This window comes from Dendrobium catenatum, unplaced genomic scaffold, assembly GCF_001605985.2.
Source record: "Dendrobium catenatum unplaced genomic scaffold, ASM160598v2 original_scaffold_161204, whole genome shotgun sequence".
In the NCBI taxonomy this organism is placed as follows: domain Eukaryota; kingdom Viridiplantae; phylum Streptophyta; class Magnoliopsida; order Asparagales; family Orchidaceae; genus Dendrobium; species Dendrobium catenatum.
This window is the reverse complement of record NW_021479630.1, coordinates 359,376-383,289: the sequence shown is the minus strand read 5'-3', so window position 1 is coordinate 383,289 and position 23,914 is coordinate 359,376. Positions and strand designations below refer to the sequence as shown.

The 23,914-nt window shown below is 34.4% G+C and overlaps 3 protein-coding genes and 1 non-coding gene across 5 annotated transcripts; all 4 read left to right on the top strand.

The window, feature by feature from the left end:
- Positions 1 to 460: 460 nt before the first annotated feature.
- Positions 461 to 1,351, top strand: LOC110092973. The gene is made up of 3 exons (XM_020817696.2): positions 461 to 725; positions 797 to 908; positions 999 to 1,351. The coding sequence occupies exons 1-3, from the start codon at positions 555 to 557 to the stop codon at positions 1,121 to 1,123; spliced, it is 408 nt and encodes a 135-aa protein (XP_020673355.1). The 5' UTR covers positions 461 to 554; the 3' UTR covers positions 1,124 to 1,351.
- A 3,926-nt stretch (positions 1,352 to 5,277) lies between these two features.
- On the top strand, positions 5,278 to 14,967 carry LOC110092965 (translation initiation factor eIF-2B subunit alpha). The gene is made up of 6 exons (XM_020817687.2): positions 5,278 to 5,911; positions 13,128 to 13,280; positions 13,352 to 13,493; positions 13,574 to 13,815; positions 14,301 to 14,511; positions 14,631 to 14,967. Exons 1-5 carry the CDS (start codon positions 5,450 to 5,452, stop codon positions 14,505 to 14,507), a joined length of 1,206 nt encoding a protein of 401 aa, XP_020673346.1. The 5' UTR covers positions 5,278 to 5,449; the 3' UTR covers positions 14,508 to 14,511; positions 14,631 to 14,967.
- Positions 14,968 to 16,223: 1,256 nt separating this feature from the next.
- Positions 16,224 to 16,295, top strand: TRNAP-AGG. Its single transcript has one exon. It is a non-coding gene; the product is annotated as a tRNA-Pro (tRNA).
- A 4,886-nt stretch (positions 16,296 to 21,181) lies between these two features.
- LOC110092963 (ethylene-responsive transcription factor 1-like) lies at positions 21,182 to 23,498 on the top strand. 2 transcript variants are annotated; one of them, XR_002302650.2, is made up of 3 exons: positions 21,182 to 21,554; positions 22,338 to 23,167; positions 23,238 to 23,473. XR_002302650.2 is itself a non-coding variant. In XM_020817685.2 (2 exons), the coding sequence occupies exons 1-2, from the start codon at positions 21,299 to 21,301 to the stop codon at positions 23,114 to 23,116; spliced, it is 1,035 nt and encodes a 344-aa protein (XP_020673344.1). In that variant the 5' UTR covers positions 21,182 to 21,298; the 3' UTR covers positions 23,117 to 23,498. The 2 variants fall into 2 exon arrangements, 1 of the variants encoding a protein (XP_020673344.1); XM_020817685.2 differs by having other exon boundaries at positions 22,338 to 23,498.
- The last annotated feature ends 416 nt before the right edge of the window (positions 23,499 to 23,914 follow it).

The following is a 23,914-nucleotide window of genomic DNA, read 5'->3' as shown; positions in this document are numbered from 1 at the left end:
AAAAATGAATTAAAAAGTTTTATAATAAAAAAATATTTTAGAAAATAATAAAAAATTATTTTAGAAAACAATAAAAAAATTATTCCAAATTAAATTAAGCTCTGAATATGCAAATTATTGCGAAGAGCACCTTGACTGATTGTTTTTATTGCAAAGCAGATGGGCGATTAAAACAAGTTTCCCAAGACTTTTTTTATTGCAGAAATCATTAATTAAGCCCAATATTTATCAGGTTAATTAAGGCCAAGTCTGTTTAATTATTTTTATAATCTGCTAATAATACTTTTAACATCTAAACATACGAAATTAATTATTCAAAGCCTTGATTAGCCAACTAAACCCTTCAACCAATCAGCTGAAGTGCCTTACATGAATCAATTACCTCTAATTAAATTATAAGCCCCCCTTAATCCACCAATTTATCAACAAAAACTATGCAATAAGCCAATTAAAAACAAGTCAGCTTTCTACTACCTTGCTGATCTTATTAATGAGAACCAGCTCCTAATTCCACCTCCTCCTCTCCCTCTTAACAGAGATCACAGCACAGTTCCATGGCGATCAAACGTTTCTTCCCCAATATAAACGTACCTGTAACGGCCATGAACTCTCCGGCGATGGCCAGGAACTCTCAGGCGATGCCTGGAACTCTGAAACCTACAAACCACCATGTCCTGCTTCAAACTGCACCAAATTCTCTGAAGAAATTCAACCCAGTTGACAAGGTGAACTTAATCCCTCTTAAACATGTCATATATATTATTTGAGAGGGCTGATTCAGACTTTCAGCAAGCAGGTATTTGAGGACAAGGAGACTGGTGTAATATGTTACAGAGATGAGCTAGGGGAATTGATCTGTGAAGGGTATGATGAAGGACCAAGATTGTCTTGGCAACAAGAAGAAGATGGTAGAAAGCAATAAAATCTTTTGCATCATCATCTAGTTGTCCTTTCTCTTATTTCCTTGCTTGTTTATCTTCTATTTTCCATTGTTACAGGAAAGCTTGAAGATTTAGTAGAGAAAGGTCTGGATTACAAGTCCATGAACCTATCAACTGAAGCTCTTATAGTAAGTAGGGAGATAAAGAGGCTAAACAACACTGGGAGTATAATTTCAAGTTGATCTACAGATATATGGCGTCTATTGTGCAACAGGCAAACAAAATTAAGAAGGTGTTTGAAGATGGGAGCTAAGTAAGCAGCAGCTCGATCCTTTTGCTTCTGCTGTTCCAATTTTTGTAAAGTTCTCCAGTTGTAAATATGGAAATGGTACTCAAAGTATCCAAGATGCAAAATAAAAGTCTCTCTCTCTCTCTCATCAAACTCAAATGAATTTAAACTATGTTTGGGACAGCTTTTTTATTGCTTCTTAAAATAGCTTTTTATTAAAAAATTATTACAAAAAAATGTTTCAAAAAACAGTAAAAAATTCGTCCCAAGCGAAACCTCAGATGAATGTGAAAAAGTATGTCATTATAAAGAAAATTCGGGCAGACAAGCAATGATTTACAACAAAGGAAGGGAATAAAATCATAATCTTCAAATATTCAAGGGAAGGGGCATTTCTAACATGGTTTTAATAAGGCAATATTAGTTTGAAGCAACGTACATCCGCTGATTTTCTTTTACAAATTTTCTATATAAAACATGCAATTGCAGTCTAGAAAACATGCAAAAATTATCACATCTCAATCAAGGTGCAATCAATCTCAGATGAATTTGATCTGACCTCTTGAATTATAAGATAAATTCATTGAATAATACTCTGATGAACATTTTAAGATTGATCAATTTTTTTTGAAATTCTTCCGACCTTTCCCACAATATTTTTAAGTTCATGGGGGCAACACCATATGCTGACATTCTATGGTAGCACTAATTCTTTAAGGAATTTCTCATAACCCTTCCTATCATGTACTATATCCTCCAAGAAGACTTTGTGTTGGCGCTTTAAGGAGCTTGGCTAAACTACACTAAGCAAAAAACCTATTAAAAGTCATGTTGGTATAAAGGCCTTAAAAGCTATTTAATTAATTTGGATAAGATCCCACTACTAAAAACATGAAGTTTTCATAGCCTTTAATAGCGGTATTTGCAGCAGTTTTAATCGATGCTAGAACTGCTTTATTACAGCGATTTTAACTGATGCTAGAACTATTTTATTATAGCGGTTTTAACCGTTGCTAGAAACAGCATTTTATTCCTCCCCCGTGCTCTAACCGAGCCATTCGACCCGCACGCTTCGTATGCGATTGAGCGATTCCTCCTCCCTAATTTCTGCATTCGCTCGCTGAAATTTCTGCCGTCTTAACTTTTTCTACTCAAAATCTCGTGAAAGCTCTTTGTTAACATACTTAACTTTGAATATGGACCTTATTAAAATCCCCATCATTACAAGTAATATAAAATATCCTAACTGATTTAAAAATCTTATACGTTATAAGTCTTAGAATGTACAATATCTCTAGAACATATTAATTTAGAAGATTTTATAGATATCTAATGCTAAATAAGGTTCTTATTTAAGAGTCTTCATTGAAGCCTATTATCATAACACATTAAAAAGGAGGTAAAAATAGCTCAACAAATTAATTAATTGTTTATAGTTCAAATGATTCAACTTGATGATCTAACTCCAACAATCTAAAATTATATTACTATAACAAAGCCTAAAGGTTTCATACTATCTCAAAGATACTCTAAGAGCTTATGTTTCTTTTTGGGGCTCAAATGTGCTAATTATAAAGATAACAAAGTCTAAATCATATTTAAATATAAAAATTTAAGTTAGCAATTATTTATATTAATTTATAAACTTATATGTGAACTAATTTTATATTAAATGTGAAGTAATTTTAATGATTGAATATTTAAATTTAGAATTATCGAATATATTATATTTGTATGAATTTATTTATTTTTTAGTTTGAATTTTATATTATTACATGATTATTACATCATTATTATATCATTAAAATAAATTTAATATCTATTACATATCTGGTTCAACTCCAGTCGAACAATTGAATCTTTATACTATATTTTTTTCAGTTTTATATTCGATATGATTTTCACAACCTTGCAAATAACTCAAATTATCAAATAATTTTTTATTACACCCTCAGCTATATATATATATGATCTAGTATGTATAATGATTTTTTACAAATATGATAAGAATAGACATTTTTATACATAGCAAGACGATATAAATAAGTCAATCCTAAAAGTTGTGGGAAGTGCAACATAATAACTCAATATTTTATTTAATAATGATCAAATGTTCAAGCATTGATCAAAACTTGGTTAGACATTAATCGAAATATTTTGATTTTTATTCATAATTGAATATTCAGTGAACATTGTTCAAACCTATTTGGAAATACAAAATGATTCAAATAAGTTCGATTAAGAATAACAACAAGCCCAACATCACAATATTTTGCTCCGCTTGGGGTTTTCCAACCAACGTCGCTCTCCTTCGTGCCGCCCTGCTCGAGGCTTCCGGAGTTTGATTCGCCCTCAGGGAAGTTCTTCTTTCCTTCCCTTAGTAGTTTTGTGTGCTGGTTTTATTTTTTCTAGCTTGGTTTTTCTCCGCCCCGATTTTTAGATACTGGCAGTTAGCTGTTTAGTTTATCTTGAATTTTTGAATGGGAAAAATTTGCCTCATTCCTTTAGAGATGCATTACTGGTGTTTCTCCATCCCCAAACTTCCTTGACTTCAAAATCACCTCTCATCATGGGTTACCATTGCTCTGGATTTTGGAAATTGAAATTCAGGCGCTTGCTGTCCCCTATGAGTTCGCTTTGGTTGGAAAATTTCTTGGTTGTAGACCCTCGCTTGATGCTATTAAAAAATTTTTCTTCAACCTCAAACTTATTAGTTAATTATTGGTTACTGTCTTCAATCTGAAGCATCTGCTGATTAAGCTTTTCAGTGACTTGGATTATTGTAGAATGTTTGCTCGTCATTTTTACTTTGTGAACATCTGCTTTATGAAATTGTTCAAATGGACTCCTACTTTTGATATTGAAGTTAAGTCCTCCATCATTCTGATTTGGCTTTCATTTCCCAACCTTAGGCCTCACCTCTTTTCTCCACGAATCCTTCATGATCTTGGTTCCCTCTTTGACAGACCTCTAAAAACAGATAATACCATTTGAACAGGATCTCAACCCTTTGTCGCTCACCAAACATTTCCCAAATAAGGTGTGGGTTAGTCTCGAAAACTTGAGATTTATTCAGTCTGTGATTATGGAAGATTTACCTTCTTATTGCTCTTATTGCAAATCGTTGGGGCACTTGAAACAGGACTGTAGATTTTCAAATCCCGATATTGTTAATAGTACTACTACTACTACTATTAACCCCATATCCATTAATGTAGGTGATAAGCTTTCTAATGTTGTGCATGATAATGTGCAAGGCAATGTTTGCGATGATTCTTCATTGCATGAAAATGTGGTTGTTGTTGATGCGGGTCATTTGGAAAATGGAATTTTGATTACTGGTGATGTGGGGTGTTCGATAGAGTTGGTTTCAGATGTCCCAGTGGTTTTTCCTGTTGTTGTTCCTGCTTATGAAAATGTTGTGGATTTGGAGTGTTCTATCCAAGAACATTGTGATGGTATTATAAACTGTTTATTAACCAAGTGGTTGTTTCAAATGTTGTTGTTGAGAATGATCCTGTGAAAATTGTTCCTGATTCTTGCCATGTTGAGGAAGCTTTCAACATGGAAGTGTGTGGCATTAACAAGATTGTTTTGAATGATTCATCTGACGGTTTGGTTATTACTTCTCATGACTCACCCTTGACTTCTTTGGAACTAACTTTGTCACCTAATTGTGAGGTTACGAAGGGGAATATAACATTTATTGACGTTCAAATTTCTCTTATTTCTAATGATGAATTGAAAACTCAATTGGCTTTCACAATAAAAAGCACTAGTTTTATTAACCTTTAACAACAAGTCAAATATGAAAACGAAACGATTGCATCAAAACTTTGCTACATAATCACTATTGCGAATTACACAATTTATTTTGATCTGTTGGTTGAGAGTTTTGACTATCAACGAAGAGGTTTTGAGGTTAAATATTAAATATGTTATGTGTATGTGAATTTATCTTAATTGACTTAAATGATCAAAAAAAATTTTATTGTGAACTATAATTATACTTATCAGGGATGAAGAATGCGCCGAGTATAGATGTGATTGAACAACTTCTTTAAAGATCGGTTATATCTCTCCGAAAAAAGAAAAGCACGGAACACCTCAAATGATTTGCAGATTTGGCGAGCTCTCCACCGACGTCTCAAGAAAGTAAAAAGCGATTAACCCACAGTAACACCTTAATATCGCTAATTGAATTCTTTTTCCCTTCTTGAATTCGTCTCCCACTTCAGAAAGCTAGAAATTCCCATTGTCTATATACTTTCTACCGGAAATGTGGAGAAGATCCGCTTCTTTTGTCCTTGACAAGCGGCAATTAGCTCAAGCATCTCCTCCTCACCAGCAAATTCTCCTCTCCAGCGACGACATGGAGCCAAACAATCTCCCAAACCCTAACCCTAGCACGGATCATGGAATCTCTGCATACTACCAGACAAGGGCAGAGCACCACGCTGTTGTCACCAGCGATTGGCTAGCACAAGCCCAGGCCGCTGTTACACGAAACGCGGCGGTGCCTGAGGTTTTGCCTAAGATCGCGGCTACGGGAGGGAGCAGGGCTGCCGGCAGTGGGAAAGCCTTCAGTGTCATCGATGAGTTCAATTATTGGAGGAAAAAACCTGACTTGGCGGAAGCCGTTGCGGCGATTATGGCCCTTGCGGCCTTTATCCGTTCCAGCGAGGCCACTACCATGATGGAACTCGAGATCGAGCTCAAGAAAGCATCCGACACGCTCAAGGTGAAGCTTAGAGATAATTTATTCTGCAAATTGTTTCGGTTCAGATACTGTAGATCTTTAAATCTTGCTTTTTAGTTATGTGCCAAGATTTTTTTTTTTTTCACATTCTTCTCATAATTTCCTATAAAATGTACTGATTTTTTACTTCCTAATGCATAGTGTCTTACGAGAGTTGAATTAATTTGCCCATGAGAAAGCTTATAGTTAATCACTATCTGTAAGTATGCTACTGGAAGTCCTGTGATGTTGATTGATAGATGAAAAGGGCAGAATAGAGCCGGACATCATGCTATTGCTTGCACTTATGATTTTTCCTTTTTAAATATCAAAGCTTTTGCAGATCTACGAGCAATGCTCATTTTTGGTAGACTTTTAGGAGCATAATAGGAATTGCCAATGATATTTGACAAGTTTTTTTCCTCAAACTAAGCAGGGTTCTTCAGTACGATTTAGGCAAGAAACATTGCTTTCGCATTGCTTACAATTTGTTGTTTAAGTTGTAGTTGATAGTCATTACGTATACAATGGCATTTTGTATGAACCATGACCGACTTAACGTTCGATCTTTCTTAAAAGTTAGCATGCACCCTTTCTGGTTACTTCTTGTAAATTTGTGGAAGATATTTCTATAGTTGAATGTTTGAAGAAGACTCATAATAGAGATAATTCCAATAGTTTCATAAGCAGGCCTTGGGCAGATTAAAAATTTTCTATTGTGGCCAATGCAACCAATCTTTCTCTTATTCTATCTAATCAAAATTTCATAATTTTCACCGCTTTGGGGTATGGATGTTAAGAATCTTCTTCAAACACATTTAATACTATTTTAAAATCGGATCGAAATCATATAAGTTCGCTCAAAACCAGCTCTCAGCTCAAATAGATTTGATTTCAAATCATCTCAGTTCAATTTGGTCGATTTCAAGTTGCCTTGAGCTTGAATCATGCTAACTTGAAATATAAAATATCCCTTAATTTTAAAATTTATATTTTATTGTATATATATACACACACATACACACACTTATAGTTTGAGGCAAATGGATCTGATTTAGGATTAAATCTTAATTGGCTCAGGGCTCAACTTGTTTGACTCTATTTAGGCTCAATTTGAGCAAAAAGTCAATTCAATCTTTAAGTGATCTTCGATCTATGATCTAAAATTTCAACTCAGATTTTGAGGTCAAATCATTTGCTTGATTCTATTACTACTCGGCCCATTTGCTTTTACCGACCTACTTTATGCTTGGTAATCAACGTCCTTCTTGATCTCTAGATATTGATTTTGATTTGAAGACATTAATGTCTTTTGGTCTACTTTTTGGTAGTGGCCTTAATCTTTGATTCACCCTAGCTCGCATGGATTCATTCTCATTTGACTCTCAACACATCTCATTTTTTTTCTTTTCAGCTAGTTTATCATCTAATTTGAATGGTTGCTTTGTATTCATGTGTTTGCTGATGTAGCTCAATGATTTGGAGTGAATGGAGAGAATATGGGGGATTTTGTTGCTTGGAATATGACAAGATTATATATAAAGATTTGGGACTCAACCAAAACAAATGGGCACTCACTCGCTCTTTTAATAAAGCCCTCAATTGAAATTCGGAGGCATTTAACTTCCAAATACATGTGCTTATATATACTAGATACATGTTTGAAGTGAATGGGAAGTGATGCAATTTAATATTGAATTTGTTGCATTAATGCATTAAGTCCTTCACTAGCCATAGTTAGTGGCCATTGGAGCCACAAACTATCAAGGAATAAGAGGCTTCATCATACCGCACTAGTCTAAGATTTTGGTATAGGATCATCATTATATGAGCATGTGTCCAATATTAAATTTTGGACTTATAGTCATCCCCTTCGGTTACTCTATTTTGTACATTTAATCAAATTTTACTTGTAATTTAGGATGGACTTCTTGTCTTTGAGTTGTATGGTAGATGTCAATGGGAAAACTCTCTTTGCATGGATACATCACAGCTGGTCATCTTCTTTTTGTTGGTGGTGTCCATCAACATTCTTCTTGTACTTTTCGTACATTGATTATACCCACCCAACCTTCCAAAACCCCTAATGTGACAAAGCCATCCTATATAAATTAAACTATAATTTACTTGTAAATTGGAAAAATCGGCCTTCACTTCACAACTCTAAAATTTTCTCATCAACTATTTTAATTTGAATTTTCCCTCCCGTACAAGGCCGCCTGAGGTGTTGAAATGTGATTTGAACTTTCCCTCTTGTAGCAACTTTGTTAAGATTCTAAATACCAATAATTTTCTTCTCTCAGTAGATATCACCAATCAATGTCAGGATTTAAAGGCATTCCAACTTGGCATAAACATTATGAAAGATCATGATGCCATAATTTGAAAGGAAAATAAAGGATGTCTTGCCTCACACAGCCACCAGTGTAGTGCTGAACTATAGTCGCAATAATGATATAGAGTACAACGTCCTTACCGATTCAAAATAATTGACCAATTGAAGATTCCTAGTTGAGGGACAACCTTTTTTGTTATCTATTTTCCTGAGATTAGGCTTTTAAATTTTGACATTAGATTATCCTATGAATCTTATTTAGCTACAGTTTTGTTCATTTAGAGATTGATTTGTCCTTGCACGAATATTCATTTCATATTTTTTACATTTAGCTTTTTATTTTATTTAGGAGAGCCTTGCTTAGTAAGGCCACCTGACAATGCACATCCGATGGCAGGTTCAATTACACGGCCTTACAATTGTATTGTAAAGAGTCTTTTTTCATATTTGAAATCATGAACTCTAGGTGATGATCAAGGAAGCCTAACCATCCTAGGCTGCCTCTAATTGGTTCTGTTGGAGTTCTTATGAATTTGATAATAAATTGAAGTCATGCGGTTCAGTGTGTACATATTTAAGTAATGTATTCGCCACATCGCATGATTAACATGCTTCTCCCCCATATAGGCCATCTACACATGCATGTAACCATCCATTTACTGGAGTTGAAACGTGTCTTAAGTCGGATAAGAACTTCCTCAAAAACTTGTTTAAGGCGTATAGATTTTCATAAAAAATTCTTCAAGAATATAAACAGAAACCATGAATCTCAACTATTATGTAAGAAGTATATCATGAAGTGCCATATATTGTTCGTTTAAACCTGAAGCCTATCACCATTTCTTGAAATAAATATTTCCGATATTCTATTTTGGTATATCTTGTAAAACATTTAATTCATTTTTGAAAATAACTTGATATATATTAGGTGTTTTAAATAAGATATTAGTGGGGGCATATTAGTGATATCAGAATGGATCCGGGAGCTTTTAGACGCACTCATGCTATTATGTTTATAACCTGCTATGACCCTCCAATGTTCAGTTACATATAGTTTTTAATTTGAATACGGATCCTTCTTAATAGAACAAGCTTGGAAACAATAAAACAAACTGACTGGTTTGGTGATGATTATTTTTATTTGAAGGATCTAACTACTAAGTTTGGTACAAAAACATCCTTCATCTTAAGATCTATAGGATCCTTAAAAACTGACTTGCATAGAAAAATGGTTATTACTTTTGATCTTTGTTCAGTCATAAAACCCTTGGTATGCAAATTTTAAACATCATAAATAATTGAATCGGAGAGCCGGATCTTCCTCTCTAATTGAAGATCTATTGTATCTTGCTATTTTCTTCCATCTTTCATCAATTTAAAATAGGTTTTATTTGGTTTTTCCTATTGGTTCTTCTTGTGGATTGAGTTTGGGAATCCTGAAATTATTTAATTTTTACAAGCACTTTGATGTATAACTATGAATGCTTTACATGATTGATAAAAGAATTTGCACGCTTTCAAGTAAGAGCAATAAGAATTAAAACGTTAGCCGCTTATCGAAAATAAAAAAAACGAGAAAGGGGGATGCCTTAGCTTAGGCCAAGTCACACAATAATAGTTAGGATCACAAAACAATTAGAAAATGAAACATAAGCAAATATAGAGGATTTTCAATAACATCCCTAGATTAACAACGAGATTAGATGCATAGAAGTCCAACACACATTCCCTACGTTTACTAAGCTTTGGTGGAGACCTTTGCAATATTTTTTATGCTTGATACATGACCACAATTGAAGGAGAATAGGAAGGGGATTGAGGGGGAAAGAGTTCACCCTTGTCTTGGCGTGGTGGTGATTTGCCACTGAATGGTGGAAAGTTGTTCTTCGATGGCTTCTGAAAGAGTGAATATGATGCGCTCCAAGTATTCCTCCAACGACTCTCCGGGAAGGTGATCTTCTTTCTTGATTCACTTACTTTCAAATTATACTTACTTTTTTGAGATTTGTTCAAGCAAGAGATTGTGTCTACTAATCGTCATCCATTAGTAATCGTAGGTTTGTTACTTCTTTGCTATTAGATCTCATTGTTATGTCTTGGTTAAGTTGGAAACTACACATGCAATGTTTTAATTTTCCTATGTGTTTTGATTTAGCTTAGTCTCTTGTGTGGCTTAGCCTAACGGAGTTGACCATTTATAAGTTTTACCTTGTTGTTTTAATCACGAATAACTAAAATCTGAAATTGTTCTTAAACTATCTTGTGCAAGTTTCCAATTTAGCATGTAGTTCTACATCAAGAATAGGAAGGGGATTGAGGAGGTGGAAAAAGTTCACCCTTGTCTTGGCGTGGTGGTGATTTTCCATTGAACGGTGGAAAGTTGTTCTTCGATGGCTTCCGAAAGAGTGAATATGATGCGCTCCAAGTATTCCTCGACAGAATTATCTACCTCCGGATTGACTTCAAAGAAGGATGATCGGAGGATGTCCACGAAGCATTGCTCGTTGTAAACGAAGCCGGAGTCGAGTTCGGGATCGTCCATGCACAAGATACATGGCGTTGAAGTATTGTGGAAGATGTTCTTTTGCTGCCCTTGAGGATTCTCCTTGGGAGAAAGAAGTTTCTCCAAGGAATCCAAGTAGAAGAAGGGATGGGAAGGTGGCCGGCCAAGGGAGGAGGCTTGGGAGAATTTAGGTTCAGATTTTGGTGGAGTTAGGGTTAGGGGAGGGCCGGTTAGGTTAGAGAGGGAGGTGGGGAAAATAGGGTTCAGATTTTTAATGGTGGAGGGAGGGAGGGAGGGAGGGAAATTAGGTGGTTGTTTTCCTAATTAATCCTCTAACTTTGGAAAGGATTTAAAAGGAAGATTGGAGGTTACATATATGAAAGGGCTTGAATTCTTTCCAATGGGAGAGGCTTTATGTTTGGAACGCAATTAAATATTGGGGACAAGGATGGGGGAGAAGTTTCGGCCTAGAGAGAGAGCAAGGGATGAGAACGAGAAGAAGATGAATAGCGAATGAGATTAGTTATTAGGATTTAAGGAATATATTTCTTTGACTTTAATTATTTGATTTGAAATCAACGGCTGAGAATTCACTATTTTAAACCGTATGATTTTTGAAAAACCAGTATGATCCATCTGTTTAGCAGTTGAACCACGGTTTTCCTCTGGTTGCATGCGGTTATCGTAGCTGATGCAACTGACTGCCCGATTGTTTCTTGGTTCAATCGGTTGAACTGGCCGGTCTGATCTAGTCCGATTTTAAAAACCATGGATAGAAGTCCAATGGCCACGATGAAACTTGGGGCTTGAGCCTTGATGTAGGTGGAAGGTTAGGTTTAGCATGAATGTAATATCATACAAGAGCGGGTATCGTATTTGAATTCAATAACCTAATGCTTTATTCCCCTCTTATTTAAGTTCTTGAATGTGAACTATCCGTTGGAAATCTTTGGATTTTCATGGATTAAGGAAGCGAGCAACCAAGATTAGGTTAGAAAATCATAAGGTAAAGGTGATTTAAATAACCTAGGGTTGATTAGGATCGTCACACACAACCATGAAGGCCAATAGTCCTAGGTTTTTTTAAGTTTTTGAGAATTTTACCTTGTCGGAGCTATTGTCCATTGGTGACTGATTGTAGTAGTCTGGAAGAGACGAAAGCAATTAAAAATAAAATCAGTGACTGCTCATGGTGCTTGGGTTGTCACAGAGTTGTCATCACTACCAACTCATCGGAGTTGATATTCGAGAAAGAAGAAGAGATTTCAGTGGCCCTCTCATCATATTTGGTTGTATGGAGCAAAAAGAGAAAATGACAAATGAGAAGGATGAAGAAGCATCTGCTCTTGCTCGGTTTAGCTCAAACCAGGCAATTGCCTCTGGTTCTCTACTCCCAGCTGAAAATCACCTCCTCAGACGAATTCCCCTAAAAAATCCAAGGTCTCATTCTCTCTTCTTCTTCATTTCTCCTAACCAAAAGAAGACCCTCCCTCTACGATTGTCTTTTTCTATCAAGTATAAAAAGTCAGGAAGTGGCTACAAAGGCAATGGATCTCCTATTCTGTTACAAATGAACAACTAGGATATGATTTTCCTTACCCTTGAAGGCTCAGAATGACCGACGCTGCCCTGCGTGGGTGAACTGATTTAGAAAGGTTTTAGATGGCTGAGGCAAGTTATTTGAAAGCTGGAATGGGTAATGGCTGAACCATATAGGTTAAATGTAGCTTATTTGAACATGATTTGGTTCTATTTGGCTCAATTAGTTTTAATTTGACTCAAATCGACTCAATCGAGCTGATTTGATGTAATTTGACTCGATCAATTCTAGCTAATGAAATTAAAGTTGAATCGAGCAAATTAAATCAGTTAAATTGAGTCGATCGATTCCATTTAATTTACTTGATCCGACTCGATTTAAAAATTGAGTCGACATAGCTCTCATAATTTGAGTTTGTATGTAATCCGTCCAACTAATGTTGAGGTGTGCCAAGAGATCTCCAAGCGTCAGATTTAGTTTAGAAAGTAGAAAATGAGATAGCCATTTAATGGCTTGTCTGAAACATTGTTCATATGTCTAGTTGTTTGACATGTTATGGTTCATATTCAAAGCTTGAAGTCATTCTTCATATGGAGGTCCTCAGACCAGACATTTGATGGTTTCCTTTTTGAGATTAAACTGAACTGATCATTCCTGTTCTTAAATAATTGTTTTGGCTCCTACACTGATACCTACATTGTCAATATCAGATTGATGGCTCAATGTTTTCATGTTCAACATATATATTATTTTCATATCAGCTTAGCAGCTTTTGTTGTACTGTTTTGTGATTTGGCATTTCATTGTTTCCTCTGTGGACATGTTGATTTCAACATTGCAGTCATGGGATACAACCTCTATATCTCTGTCAGCTGGCTGTGATTTATTCATGCGCTATGTGACCAGAACTTCTGCATTGGAGTATGAGGACTTCAATGCTGCAAAACTTCGTTTGATCGAGCGTGGAGAGAAATTTGGAGAAATTTCTTTGAAGGTATTTTATTTACATCTGGATTCACCTTATAATTGTAGATTGAAAGATCGACATCGAAATCCATTTTGCAGGCTCGTCGGACCATTGCAATGCTTGGTCAAGATTTTGTTTTTGATGGCTCTACAATCCTTGTCCATGGCTACTCGAGAGTTGTGCTGGAAGTGCTGAAACTGGCAGCATCTAATAGAAAGATGTTTAGAGTTTTATGTACAGGTCCTTTGCAGGGATTATTTTTTTTCTCTTATTCAAAGTTACTCCTTTGTAAATGTCTTAATTTGTAACTTCACTTGCAGAGGGAAGACCAGATAGAACAGGTTTACGGTTCTCAAATGAACTTGCGCAGCTAGGTGTTCCTGTTAAGCTACTAATTGATTCTGCTGTAGCGTATACCATGGATGAGGTTGATATGGTATTTGTTGGTGCTGATGGTGTTGTTGAAAGTGGAGGAATCATCAATATGATGGGGACTTATCAAATTGCATTAGTGGCTCATTGTATGAACAAACCTGTTTATGTGGCTGCAGAAAGTTATAAGGTATCACAACCTTTTAAATCTATTTAAAAAAAGAAAGAACTCAAGTATATTATACTAAAGATTACACAGTTCTTTTACTCTCAAAGTTAATTTTAGGAGTTAACTACATCTGACTAAAATTAGGATCCTACTCCTGTTTATTGGGAATTCAAATTCATAAAAATTTGAATTCGGTGACCGTTTTTGTGTGTTTGTTATCTTCTGTAATTTGTTCTTCAAATATTTTTTCAGCCAATGAATATCAAATCTGAGCACACCTAATAGTTTTTAATTTCTTCTTTTGGTCTCTACTTAAGGCTTCATTTGGGACGGCTTCCTTACTACTACTTAAAGCAGCTTTATAGTTTAAATTTTTAATTTTTATACTTAAAAGCTGCGTTAAGAAGCGATAAGAAAGCCGTCCCAAATGCAATCTAAATTGCAGGGTTGAAGTATCTATTTAAGTTATACGAGTCCAATGACATTTTTATGGTGACATTTTGTAGTTCGCCCGGCTGTATCCTTTGGACCAGAAAGATTTAGCTCCTGCAATTCGCCCAATTGAATTTGGAGTCCCAATTCCATCAGGTGTTGAAGTTGAAAGGAATGCAAGGGATTACACACCTCCTCAGTATCTAACTCTTCTTTTCACCGATCTTGGTGTTCTCACTCCCTCTGTTGTCAGTGATGAGCTGATTCAGCTCTACCTATAATGAGGTGTGTTCATTCGGACTTTATCCAGATTTGCTATTGTGCCATTAAAATTCTATCATCTGCAAGTTTTTGAATCCTTTATTCTTTAATAGTGATGAATTTCCATTCCAAATGTCTTGCAGGCCTTGCCGATCGATCCCAACAGAGGCAATTAGGAGCTTGTTGCAGAAGCTTGCAGGAGATGAATCATGGTGCCATTAATGGGGGATATAGCCATTGGAGTTGTTTGACAAAGGAGGAAATCTGATTAATCAGTCTGTTTTTTGAAGAAACTTGCTTGGAGATTTGATATTTGATCATAGCATCCATGATATTTTTGCCAGTAAGCTCATTAACACAAATGGTATATTTAGAATTTTTTGGCTTAGATTGTATGGCAAATTTATGTAGAAAGCTTTGTAATAATGGTAGTTGGCTGAATTGTGCTTGCTTTAGAAAAATTTTACCCCTTTTGTTTCTTTTGATTCTTTATGTGGGTTTACAATGTTTTGGTGGCCTGAAATCCTTAAAATCCTTACTCTAGCCCATTTGAATAACATGGTGTGGAAAATTACATGTGAATTATCTTATGGTTTTATTTGGGATGACTTTCTTATTGTTTCTTAAAGCAGTTTTTTAGTATAAAATTTTTAATTTTTATACTGGAAAGCTGCTTTAAGAAACAAAAAGAAAACCGTCCCAAATAAAGTCTAATGAGTTCAATTTAAGCTCGTCTTGCTCGATTATACTCATTAAGTCTCAAGATAGCTCTTTGAAAAAATATTATTATAAAATTTACTAAATATATATTAAAATTTAGGAGGTAGCTTTGACTTAGACACTTTAATATTGGTTATTAATATATTAAAATTTGATGTGGTATTTTTTTTTCTTTCTTGAATGATGCAAAAGTTAAAAAAAAAAGGGTAAAAAATGCTTAATGTAATATCATTGAATGTTTACTCAATATTAAAAAAAAAAAAACATCGAGAAGCTTACTCACATTTGTTCTTCGCCTATGAAGTGGATTATATTTTGAATAAAGCTATTTGGTTTGATTTTGTTTAGGTTTTCAAGTTTAATACGGCTCACATTTGTTAATTCAATATTAAGAATTTCTTAAAGGAAAAGCTGTTCATAAAGAGTTTCATGTTAGTAGATTTCTTTTTAGACATGTGTATAGTGTAAATAATTTACGATCAACACTCACACACTACACGTCAAATTAGAGTGAAATGTCTGTGTCGACTCACACTCGTGGAAGTATTTTCTGTTAAATCATTTTTATTCGTACACGATCACCACTTCGATATATAAAGATTTTATTGATTTTTTTTATATAATTTTTTTAAAAAAAATTTATGATAACATTTTACTTTTTATAGCAAGAGTATAAATTATTTTATCGATAATAATATTATAAGTAGTTTTATAAAATTATATCATCTTAAACAAACTCTAAAATATAATTATTTTAATCATTCATAAAAAAAGAGCATAAAGTGATGAAAGTTTAATCAGAACAACCATAAAACCAAAAAAAACCATAAAACCAAAATCTTTATTTTAAAATAGGTGCAATATATCAAAAATTAACTAAAAATTATATTGTAAATATATTTTAAAATATCGTAATGAAAAATTTATATTATTATTTGCAACGAGAGTTTTAAAAACATATAATTGCGAAATGTTTAATATTTAAATAACACATGAATCTCGCTTTGGGATGTAAAGGGCATTTGGTCTAGTGGTATGATTCTCGCTTAGGGTGCGAGAGGTCCCGAGTTCAATTCTCGGAATGCCCCAAATTAATTTTTAGAAGCGATGTTTTATTTTTTGACAAATTACTCATAATTTGAAAAACCTCTATATAAATAAAAGAAAATAAACATCAAATAAATTTTATTTTATCCTCAATAGAGGTGTCAATATTTGATCCCACTCAAAAAGTTTCGGGTTCGGGTCAACCCGAATTGAGTCGGGTTAGGGTTAGAGATTTCGACCAGTTTGTAAAATGGGTCGGGTTCGGGTTGACCCGGAAATCCGAAATCAACCCGATTTGACCCGTTTTTAATTAATTTAGGATGATTTAATGGATTTTTATGAAATAAGTAAATGATATTTCAAAAAATTATAAACATTATTGTCCAAATTAAATTAATATTGATTTATTTTAAACTAATTGAAGTAAATTTTACCTTATTATTTGATTTAGATTTAAATAAATTAAATTAATAAAAATATTAATAAAATATAGCCCGAATCGGGTCGGGTTCGGTTGACCCGGACAAGAAACGGGTCGGGTTCGGATTCGGAAAACTGACCTTTGCAAAACTGTCAGGTTGAACAGTGTTGGGTCAGTTTCGTGTGGAACCCGAACCCGACAGTGACTTGGTTTTGAAGCCCTATCCCAAATCATAAATCTAACTCAAAGTATCGGAAATATGGAAAATGCTAAATATGAATTAACCTTTTATGTTAATTGAATTTTTTTTAATAAAAAGATACATAAATATATATGTGAGAGCAAATAAATGTGAACAAAAAAATTGATATTCTTCTTGCAAGAAATTTTCTAATTATGTGACTATATCATACTTACAATTTTATGACATAATAAAAAATCTTTCAGTATGATATTATATTATTATATCTGATCATTTTATATTTAGTAACTCTTAAAATAAAAGCTTATTTAAGATATTGAATATTAAACATTAATTAAATTATATATATATTAATTTCAAATTTAATTCAATTATTATATTATTTTGCTTATTGATTATTGGTTTTATGCAAAGTGAATATAAAGTATTAAAATACAACAATTTTAGAAAATTTAATAATTTGTTGATGAGAAAGAAGTTTAAAGTAAAAAATTTCATGGATTATAAGCTTAGTATATAGTTAATTTTTAATGTATTTTAAGCTCGCTCACTCTGAACCAAAATTTAAAATATATCGAAAGTTAACTCCGCTGTCCCCGCCAGCCCCCCATCCACTGCCCACCACTCATTGCAACGCCAATTCCCAAAGCCATCAGCCTTTGCCAATTGTTGCAGTACTATTGATCATCGTCGGTGTAGCCACCATTATCGTCTTTAACAATTCTGATTTTTATGACAATTTCAGTTGACAACTATCCGCTGTTGTTTATCATTATTTTTCATCATAGCTAATCGATGATCATTATATTTTATACTGCATTTATTTTATTTCAAATAAAATAAATAAATCACTTTATTTTTTTTATTATATTTATTTTTTTTTTTGAACAAATCAAACAAAATGACCCCGCATGATAATATTTCTCTCAAATAAATTACCTTCATCTGAATGGCGCCACGCCGAATTCATGTGTAGGAAGGACACTTAAAATCTTCACGCATATATAAATAAAAAATTTAAAAAAAATATTTAATATTATATATGATTAATAGATTCATATTATATATTATATATAATCATTTTTAAATTCGTCGTCTGACGGAAATGATAAAAATAAAAGCTGGGATGATTCCAAGGATAAAGCTTCGTGGGGCCCATTTTTTTCCCCAGCCCTTCGGTAGACGACAAGTCATCACTAGTGGGCCCCGCTTTCTCCTTTGTCCGTTTCCTGGAGTACGTTAAAGTTTAAACATGGTGCATGCATATGTCTCTTAATGAAGTAGATTACAATTTTGCCCTCAGCTGTTAATGTAAATACTAATAAGCCACGTGGAAAATAAAAAATATTTAATTATTTAATTTTAAGTACATACTATTAATTATTAAGTAAATCCATACAACTTGAGGTGATTATCAAAGGAAAAAAAAAAGACATTTAATAAATAAATAAATAAGCATTGCCTATAGATCTTAGGAATTGCTTTGTTTAATTCTTCCCCTCTTTTTAGAAGAATAATTTTAGTGCTTTAATGAATTTTTTTTTTGTCAAATTCTAATTCTTTATATTTTGATGAAGTTTTTTATGATTATGTGTGTTGAGTTTGAGATTTTTATATGACAGTATAGTTAGAGATTTTATTGTCATAATATTTATACGAAGATTCAGCACACATTAAAATAAGAAAGGGGTTTAAGATCATTTATACGGCAAAAATTTAATATGAGAACATGAAGCAATGAAAAAAATATTGCCTCATAAAGTTGAAATAAATCCACAGTGTATGTAGTCAGTTATAAAGGATGGTCTTCGTTAAGGGACATGCATTGATTCAATGCAGTAAACATATAATGTACGTAACATACTATGTGTTTGAAGTTGGAAGTGCTTATTACATGGGAGTTATCTTTAAGAGATTGTTTGCTTATCTATTTGGTTTTATTCATTTGAGAAAAGGAGATCAAAGATCAAGAAATCTAGTATAAATCTTGATGTTGATGTTAAGAGTTAGCATCTTTGTCAATGATTCACATCAATCTTATAAATAATGGCATCTGTTAGTATTATAGGCAATGGCAAGTGGTGAAGTCAATCGATGTCGATTTAGCCAGACGACAATAATGTTATGATTAATGTTCAGAGGAACACAATCAGGTGATAATAGTCATAGAATCGTAATCGAGCAATGGTGACCGGAGGATAATGGTTGGATGACGGTGGTTAGAGGATTAAATTTGGGTAACGATGGGTGGAGGATTAGAGACATACAATAGTGGTCAGAAGAACGTAGTCGGGTGTCATAAGTTGGAGGACTATATATAGTCAAACGTCAGAGGTTGGAGGATCATAGTTAGGCAATGAAGGTTGGATGATCATAGTCGGGCGACATTGGTTAGAGAAAATAGTAGGGCGATGATGGTTGGAGGATTGTAGTCAGGCGAATAAAGTCGGAGGACTATAATCTGCTGAAGATGCTCGGATGATTGTAGTTTGGCTAAAATTATAGTAATTGGGCATTGTTGGTGCAATGATGGCAGTCATATAGTGATCACATAATGGACTGATGTCAATGAATGGGTTCTTCCAATGATGGTGGTCCAATAATAGAGTTTGATTGGTGCTTCAATTCCACAATTCCAATGGTAAGATAGTGACATTCAAATGGAGCTCTAGAATTCGTAGAGCCTTGAAGCTCTATTGGATCCCACGCTAAAGTCCGAACTATATGTTCCTTTTTATGGACAATGAAACTTTATTTATAGTAGTTTAGAATGGTCATTTTAATAAATTTAGTCAAAATTTTATTACACTTCATTGAATGACTCCTCACAAATCTTTTGATCACACATTTATTCAGCATTTAAATACTTTAATGGCATTAGAATTGAGTGATCTTGGTCTTGATGAATTTATCTCATCAAGTTGCCTGTTTTGACTATAAACATTTAAAGATATTTTGATCCTTCAATTAATATCATAAATATTTGATTATCCTTCAATTATTTGATTTGGCTTTATTTAGATTTGGATTAGATTACCTTTAACATTGTTGGACTTGTCTTCATAAGATGCTCAATTTAACAAAATTTTCTAAAATCAAAGTTAGGGTGATTCTAAATATTATTATTGATATATCATAAAAAAATAATCATGATCGGGTAAAAATCTCAAGGCAGAATTGAGTTGGAAACTTACAAAATTAAATATGGCACCATCCGAACTTCAATTTCAGCAAACTTACAGTCGAGGTGAACATCTCAAACAGACAAACCCAACAACACCAAATTCGACCCAGACCGAGCCCAAAATAGGTCCAAATTGAAGACCCAAAGCACCTTTGGAAGGTTCAAACCATAAATTGGATGACCAAGTAATTTTCAAACGTGACATGTTTATAGTTGAATCGAGCAGCTCAACGAGATGAATCCAACGAGCCTAAGATCATTGAATTCTAATATCATTAAGATACTCAAATATTCAATAAACAACCCACGATGTCGTCCATTCAAAACACTTCAAACATGCCCTTGATTTTTTCCATATTTACTGGTCATGCCACTAAAAACAAAAACTATAAATAGATCCCTCATTCTTCATTGAAAGGGGACCAAGTAAGGAAGAGAGGTAATTAAAAGAAATCATAATTATCTTGCCACCAGACTCCTCTTCGACCACCACCCCGCCACCGACTGTCACTGGACTTTCACCCAATCTTCAGGGATTTGTTAATTTATGGATTATCCCAACTTCTACCCTGCCACCGACGGTCGACGGACTTCCGCCTGACAATCAATGTTCACCGGACTTCCGCCCAACCACCAATTGATGTTGGATTTAGGCCCGGCCACCGACTGTCGTCGGACTTCCATCCGATCTCTGTTTATCACTAGATTTCAACCCGACGATTGACCATTGTAATTTGATCGTTCTCAACTTCAAGGATGGATCAATCATATGTAACCCATTCAAATACTAGTGGATTCTTTTCAACTTTGCGTGATTCCATGGTTTTTCCTTTCATATTTTTCACGTAAAAAATTATGACATTTCTTTTCTTTCTATTTCTGAACTGAATATTCGTGCAACGCTAAGATGAAATATTTTTCTACTTTACCATCACGAATATTCTAGTGTTCAACCGTTATAAAATGTTTTAATGCAAGTAGTGAAAACCATATCAATGAAAAAAATAAATTTTTATAATTTAAGATTTGATTTTACGTTTTTATATTATTTTATTTTTTTTAGCTCACTATGTCTTCCGCCGCAGCTTCCTGGCGCGCACGAACCCAGTTGGCCACACGCTTTCACTGTATTCTCTCCACCAAAACCCTTCTCTTCCTTATATAGCATATCCTCTCCGCATCGTTTCCGCACATCTTCTTGAAGACGAAAGAGAGACTTTTTATTTCCCATTTCGAGATGTGCGGTGGAGCGATCATATCCGATTTCATTCCGACGCCTAGCTTACGGTCACGGAGAGTGACCGCCCACAATCTATGGCCGGATCTGAGGAAGAATACCAAAGGCGGCCGGAAGATTCGAGCGGCAGAGTTCGTTGACGATTTTGAGGCCGACTTCGAGGAGTTTGAGGGCGAGCCTGAGGAGGACGAAGTGGAGAAGTTAATCGAGGTCAGGCCCGGGGCTTTTCGCACGAAGGCGGCGACTTTTTCCCGTGGTAAGTAGGAGAATGGAGAATTATTGACCTTTTTTTGTTGTTAACCTTTAATTTTCCTGCAAGGTAGGGATAGTTTTGGTGAAGAAGCATCACTCGATTTAATCTTCATTCTAGAGATGTTAAGATTCTGATTAATGGAAGAAAGCACCTTCTTTATGTATCTATAGGATATTTGTGTGGTCTTTGAGGCTCTACCTTATGGGATTTGAGTCTTTTGAACTGATTGTAATGCTGAATATTTCTCGCTAGATTTTCTTACCCTTTTTTTTAACGCATGTAATTAATTATTCATTTTTATTTTCTTCATAGAACTATTTTATTATTATTATTGATTTTTAGCCAAATAAATTTCTGTAAACAAACCCTTATCTGATCGATAGCTTTGGAATAGGATGTTCGGCTAATTTGACAATGGATTCTTGATTCCAACAAAGAATTTTTGTTGGGATAGAGATCTGCAATCTTCCTCTTTATGTTGGGATTAGATCTGTTCTTATGTACTGATGATTGTTCAGCATATGTAGGCTGAGCAGTTGGCAAAATAATAAAAACTAATCCTTGATGGTTGATCTGTTCATAATATTATTGAAATAGAGATAATTGCATGTCTTCTAAGAAAAGAAAAACAGCAAGGACAAGCTTCTGTGTCATGATAGAAGATAGGAAGTTAATCTGAGTAGAGGAGGAGGAGCTTTAGAAGCTAGATCTGATTATTCTCTATGGAAATATTTTTCCCATAAAATTGTATTTTGATTCTTATTGGTTATTCTCTATGGGTTGCAGGAGCTGCTGATAAGCCAGCCACAAGGAAGAGAAAGAATCAATTCAGAGGAATTCGTCAGCGCCCATGGGGTAAGTGGGCAGCTGAGATTAGAGATCCTCGCAAGGGAGAGCGGGTTTGGCTGGGAACATTTGACACTCCAGAGGAAGCTGCCAGAGCTTATGATGCTGCAGCTCGTAAGATTCGGGGTAAGAAAGCCAAGGTAAACTTCCCTGAAGTAGTCCTTGAACCTGCTCAAAATCAACTGAACAAGCTAAGTTCAACAAAAGCAGTTAAACCAAACACTTCTGATGAATTCAACTTCAATGACTCATTTGGCTACTGGAACAATGAGAATTACAATATATATTCTAGTTTAGGACTGGGAGAGGAGCCCCTTAAGCTTGAGTCAGCCATCCTAAATTTCCACTCTGAGCAGGAAAGCAACTCCCTGAATTGCTCAGAATTTGGCTGGGAACATGAAACTAATTACCCTGAGATCACATCAGTTCCTCCTACCATTGCTGAAGATATTAAATCTGAATTCATGGAAGAAACTGCACCACTAAAGAAACTGAAAAACAATTCTTGCGAGGCAGTTTCAACTGATCAAGCTGCAGCCATGAAGCTCTCTGAAGAGCTGTTAGCCTTTGAGCCAGACATGAAGTTCATGCCTTTCGCTGAAGGGAACTCAGATTTATCATTTGATTCTCTTCTTGGTTCTGAGATGACTCAAGATGGGATAAATTTCATGGAGCTTTGGAGCTTTGAAGACATGCCAATATCAGGAGATGTCTTCTGAATCTATCTGAACTGGTTATAATGGACATCTTCTGTAAATAAAGAGACAAGTGTAAGTATCTCCATTGGCAGTTTCATTCTGGTTTCTATTTTTGTTGACATTTTTTTTATTTATGTTTCAGGAATATTTGTTTAGGTACTTATGCAGAACCTCAAATATGAACTATCTGTAATGGATTAAATTGCACTGTGGTTTTTAGCTTTGATGTTATATCCTTAGAACTATATATTCTGATGTTTATATGTGATGATATGTTTTATTTAATGTGTTTCCTGCAACATAACAGTGCTTCTCATGGTTTGTGTGTCTTTATTTTCCTGTAAATGTATTTTAGCCTATGCTTAGTTTCTTTCTTAATCCTTTCCACAGCATTATTGTAGCACCTAGCTTGAGTTACTTTCTGCTCTATTGCTGAATTAGAATGTATTTCTTCTTCAATTTGTTTGATCTCAAAAGCTGAGCTAAAACCTATTTCAGTTCAGTTTGGTTCAAGTTAGATTATTAGATTTGAATTCAGTTAAAGAATGATTTGATTTCACTCTTCATAGCAAGTTTTCAGGCTTCGTTTGAGACGGCTTTCTTACTGCTTTCAAAAAGCTACTTTAAGCAGCAGTAATAAAGCCGTCCCAAACGAAGCCTAAAATTGTGCAATGGACTATTGAGGTATTTTCTATCCATGGGGTAGACATAGCCTTCGTTTGGAATGGCTTTCTTACTGCTTCTTAAAACAACTTTCTAGTAAAAAATTAAATTTTTTTTACTAGAAAGTTACTTTGAAAAGCAGTAAGAAAGCCATCC

What these genes read in the sequence shown, in the direction of transcription:
- LOC110092973 (XM_020817696.2), top strand. Translation starts at nt 555, where the DNA reads ATGGCGATCAAACGTTTCTTCCCCAATATAAACGTACCTGTAACGGCC. An exon ending in AATTCAACCCAGTTGACAAG is followed by an intron (nt 726 to 796) that starts GTGAACTTAATC and finishes TTCAGCAAGCAG; the next exon opens with GTATTTGAGGACAAGGAGAC. An exon ending in TTGGCAACAAGAAGAAGATG is followed by an intron (nt 909 to 998) that starts GTAGAAAGCAAT and finishes CCATTGTTACAG; the next exon opens with GAAAGCTTGAAGATTTAGTA.
- LOC110092965 (XM_020817687.2), top strand. Translation starts at nt 5,450, where the DNA reads ATGTGGAGAAGATCCGCTTCTTTTGTCCTTGACAAGCGGCAATTAGCT. An exon ending in TTGGAGAAATTTCTTTGAAG is followed by an intron (nt 13,281 to 13,351) that starts GTATTTTATTTA and finishes TCCATTTTGCAG; the next exon opens with GCTCGTCGGACCATTGCAAT. An exon ending in GTTTAGAGTTTTATGTACAG is followed by an intron (nt 13,494 to 13,573) that starts GTCCTTTGCAGG and finishes CTTCACTTGCAG; the next exon opens with AGGGAAGACCAGATAGAACA.
- LOC110092963 (XM_020817685.2), top strand. Translation starts at nt 21,299, where the DNA reads ATGTGCGGTGGAGCGATCATATCCGATTTCATTCCGACGCCTAGCTTA. An exon ending in GGCGGCGACTTTTTCCCGTG is followed by an intron (nt 21,555 to 22,337) that starts GTAAGTAGGAGA and finishes TATGGGTTGCAG; the next exon opens with GAGCTGCTGATAAGCCAGCC.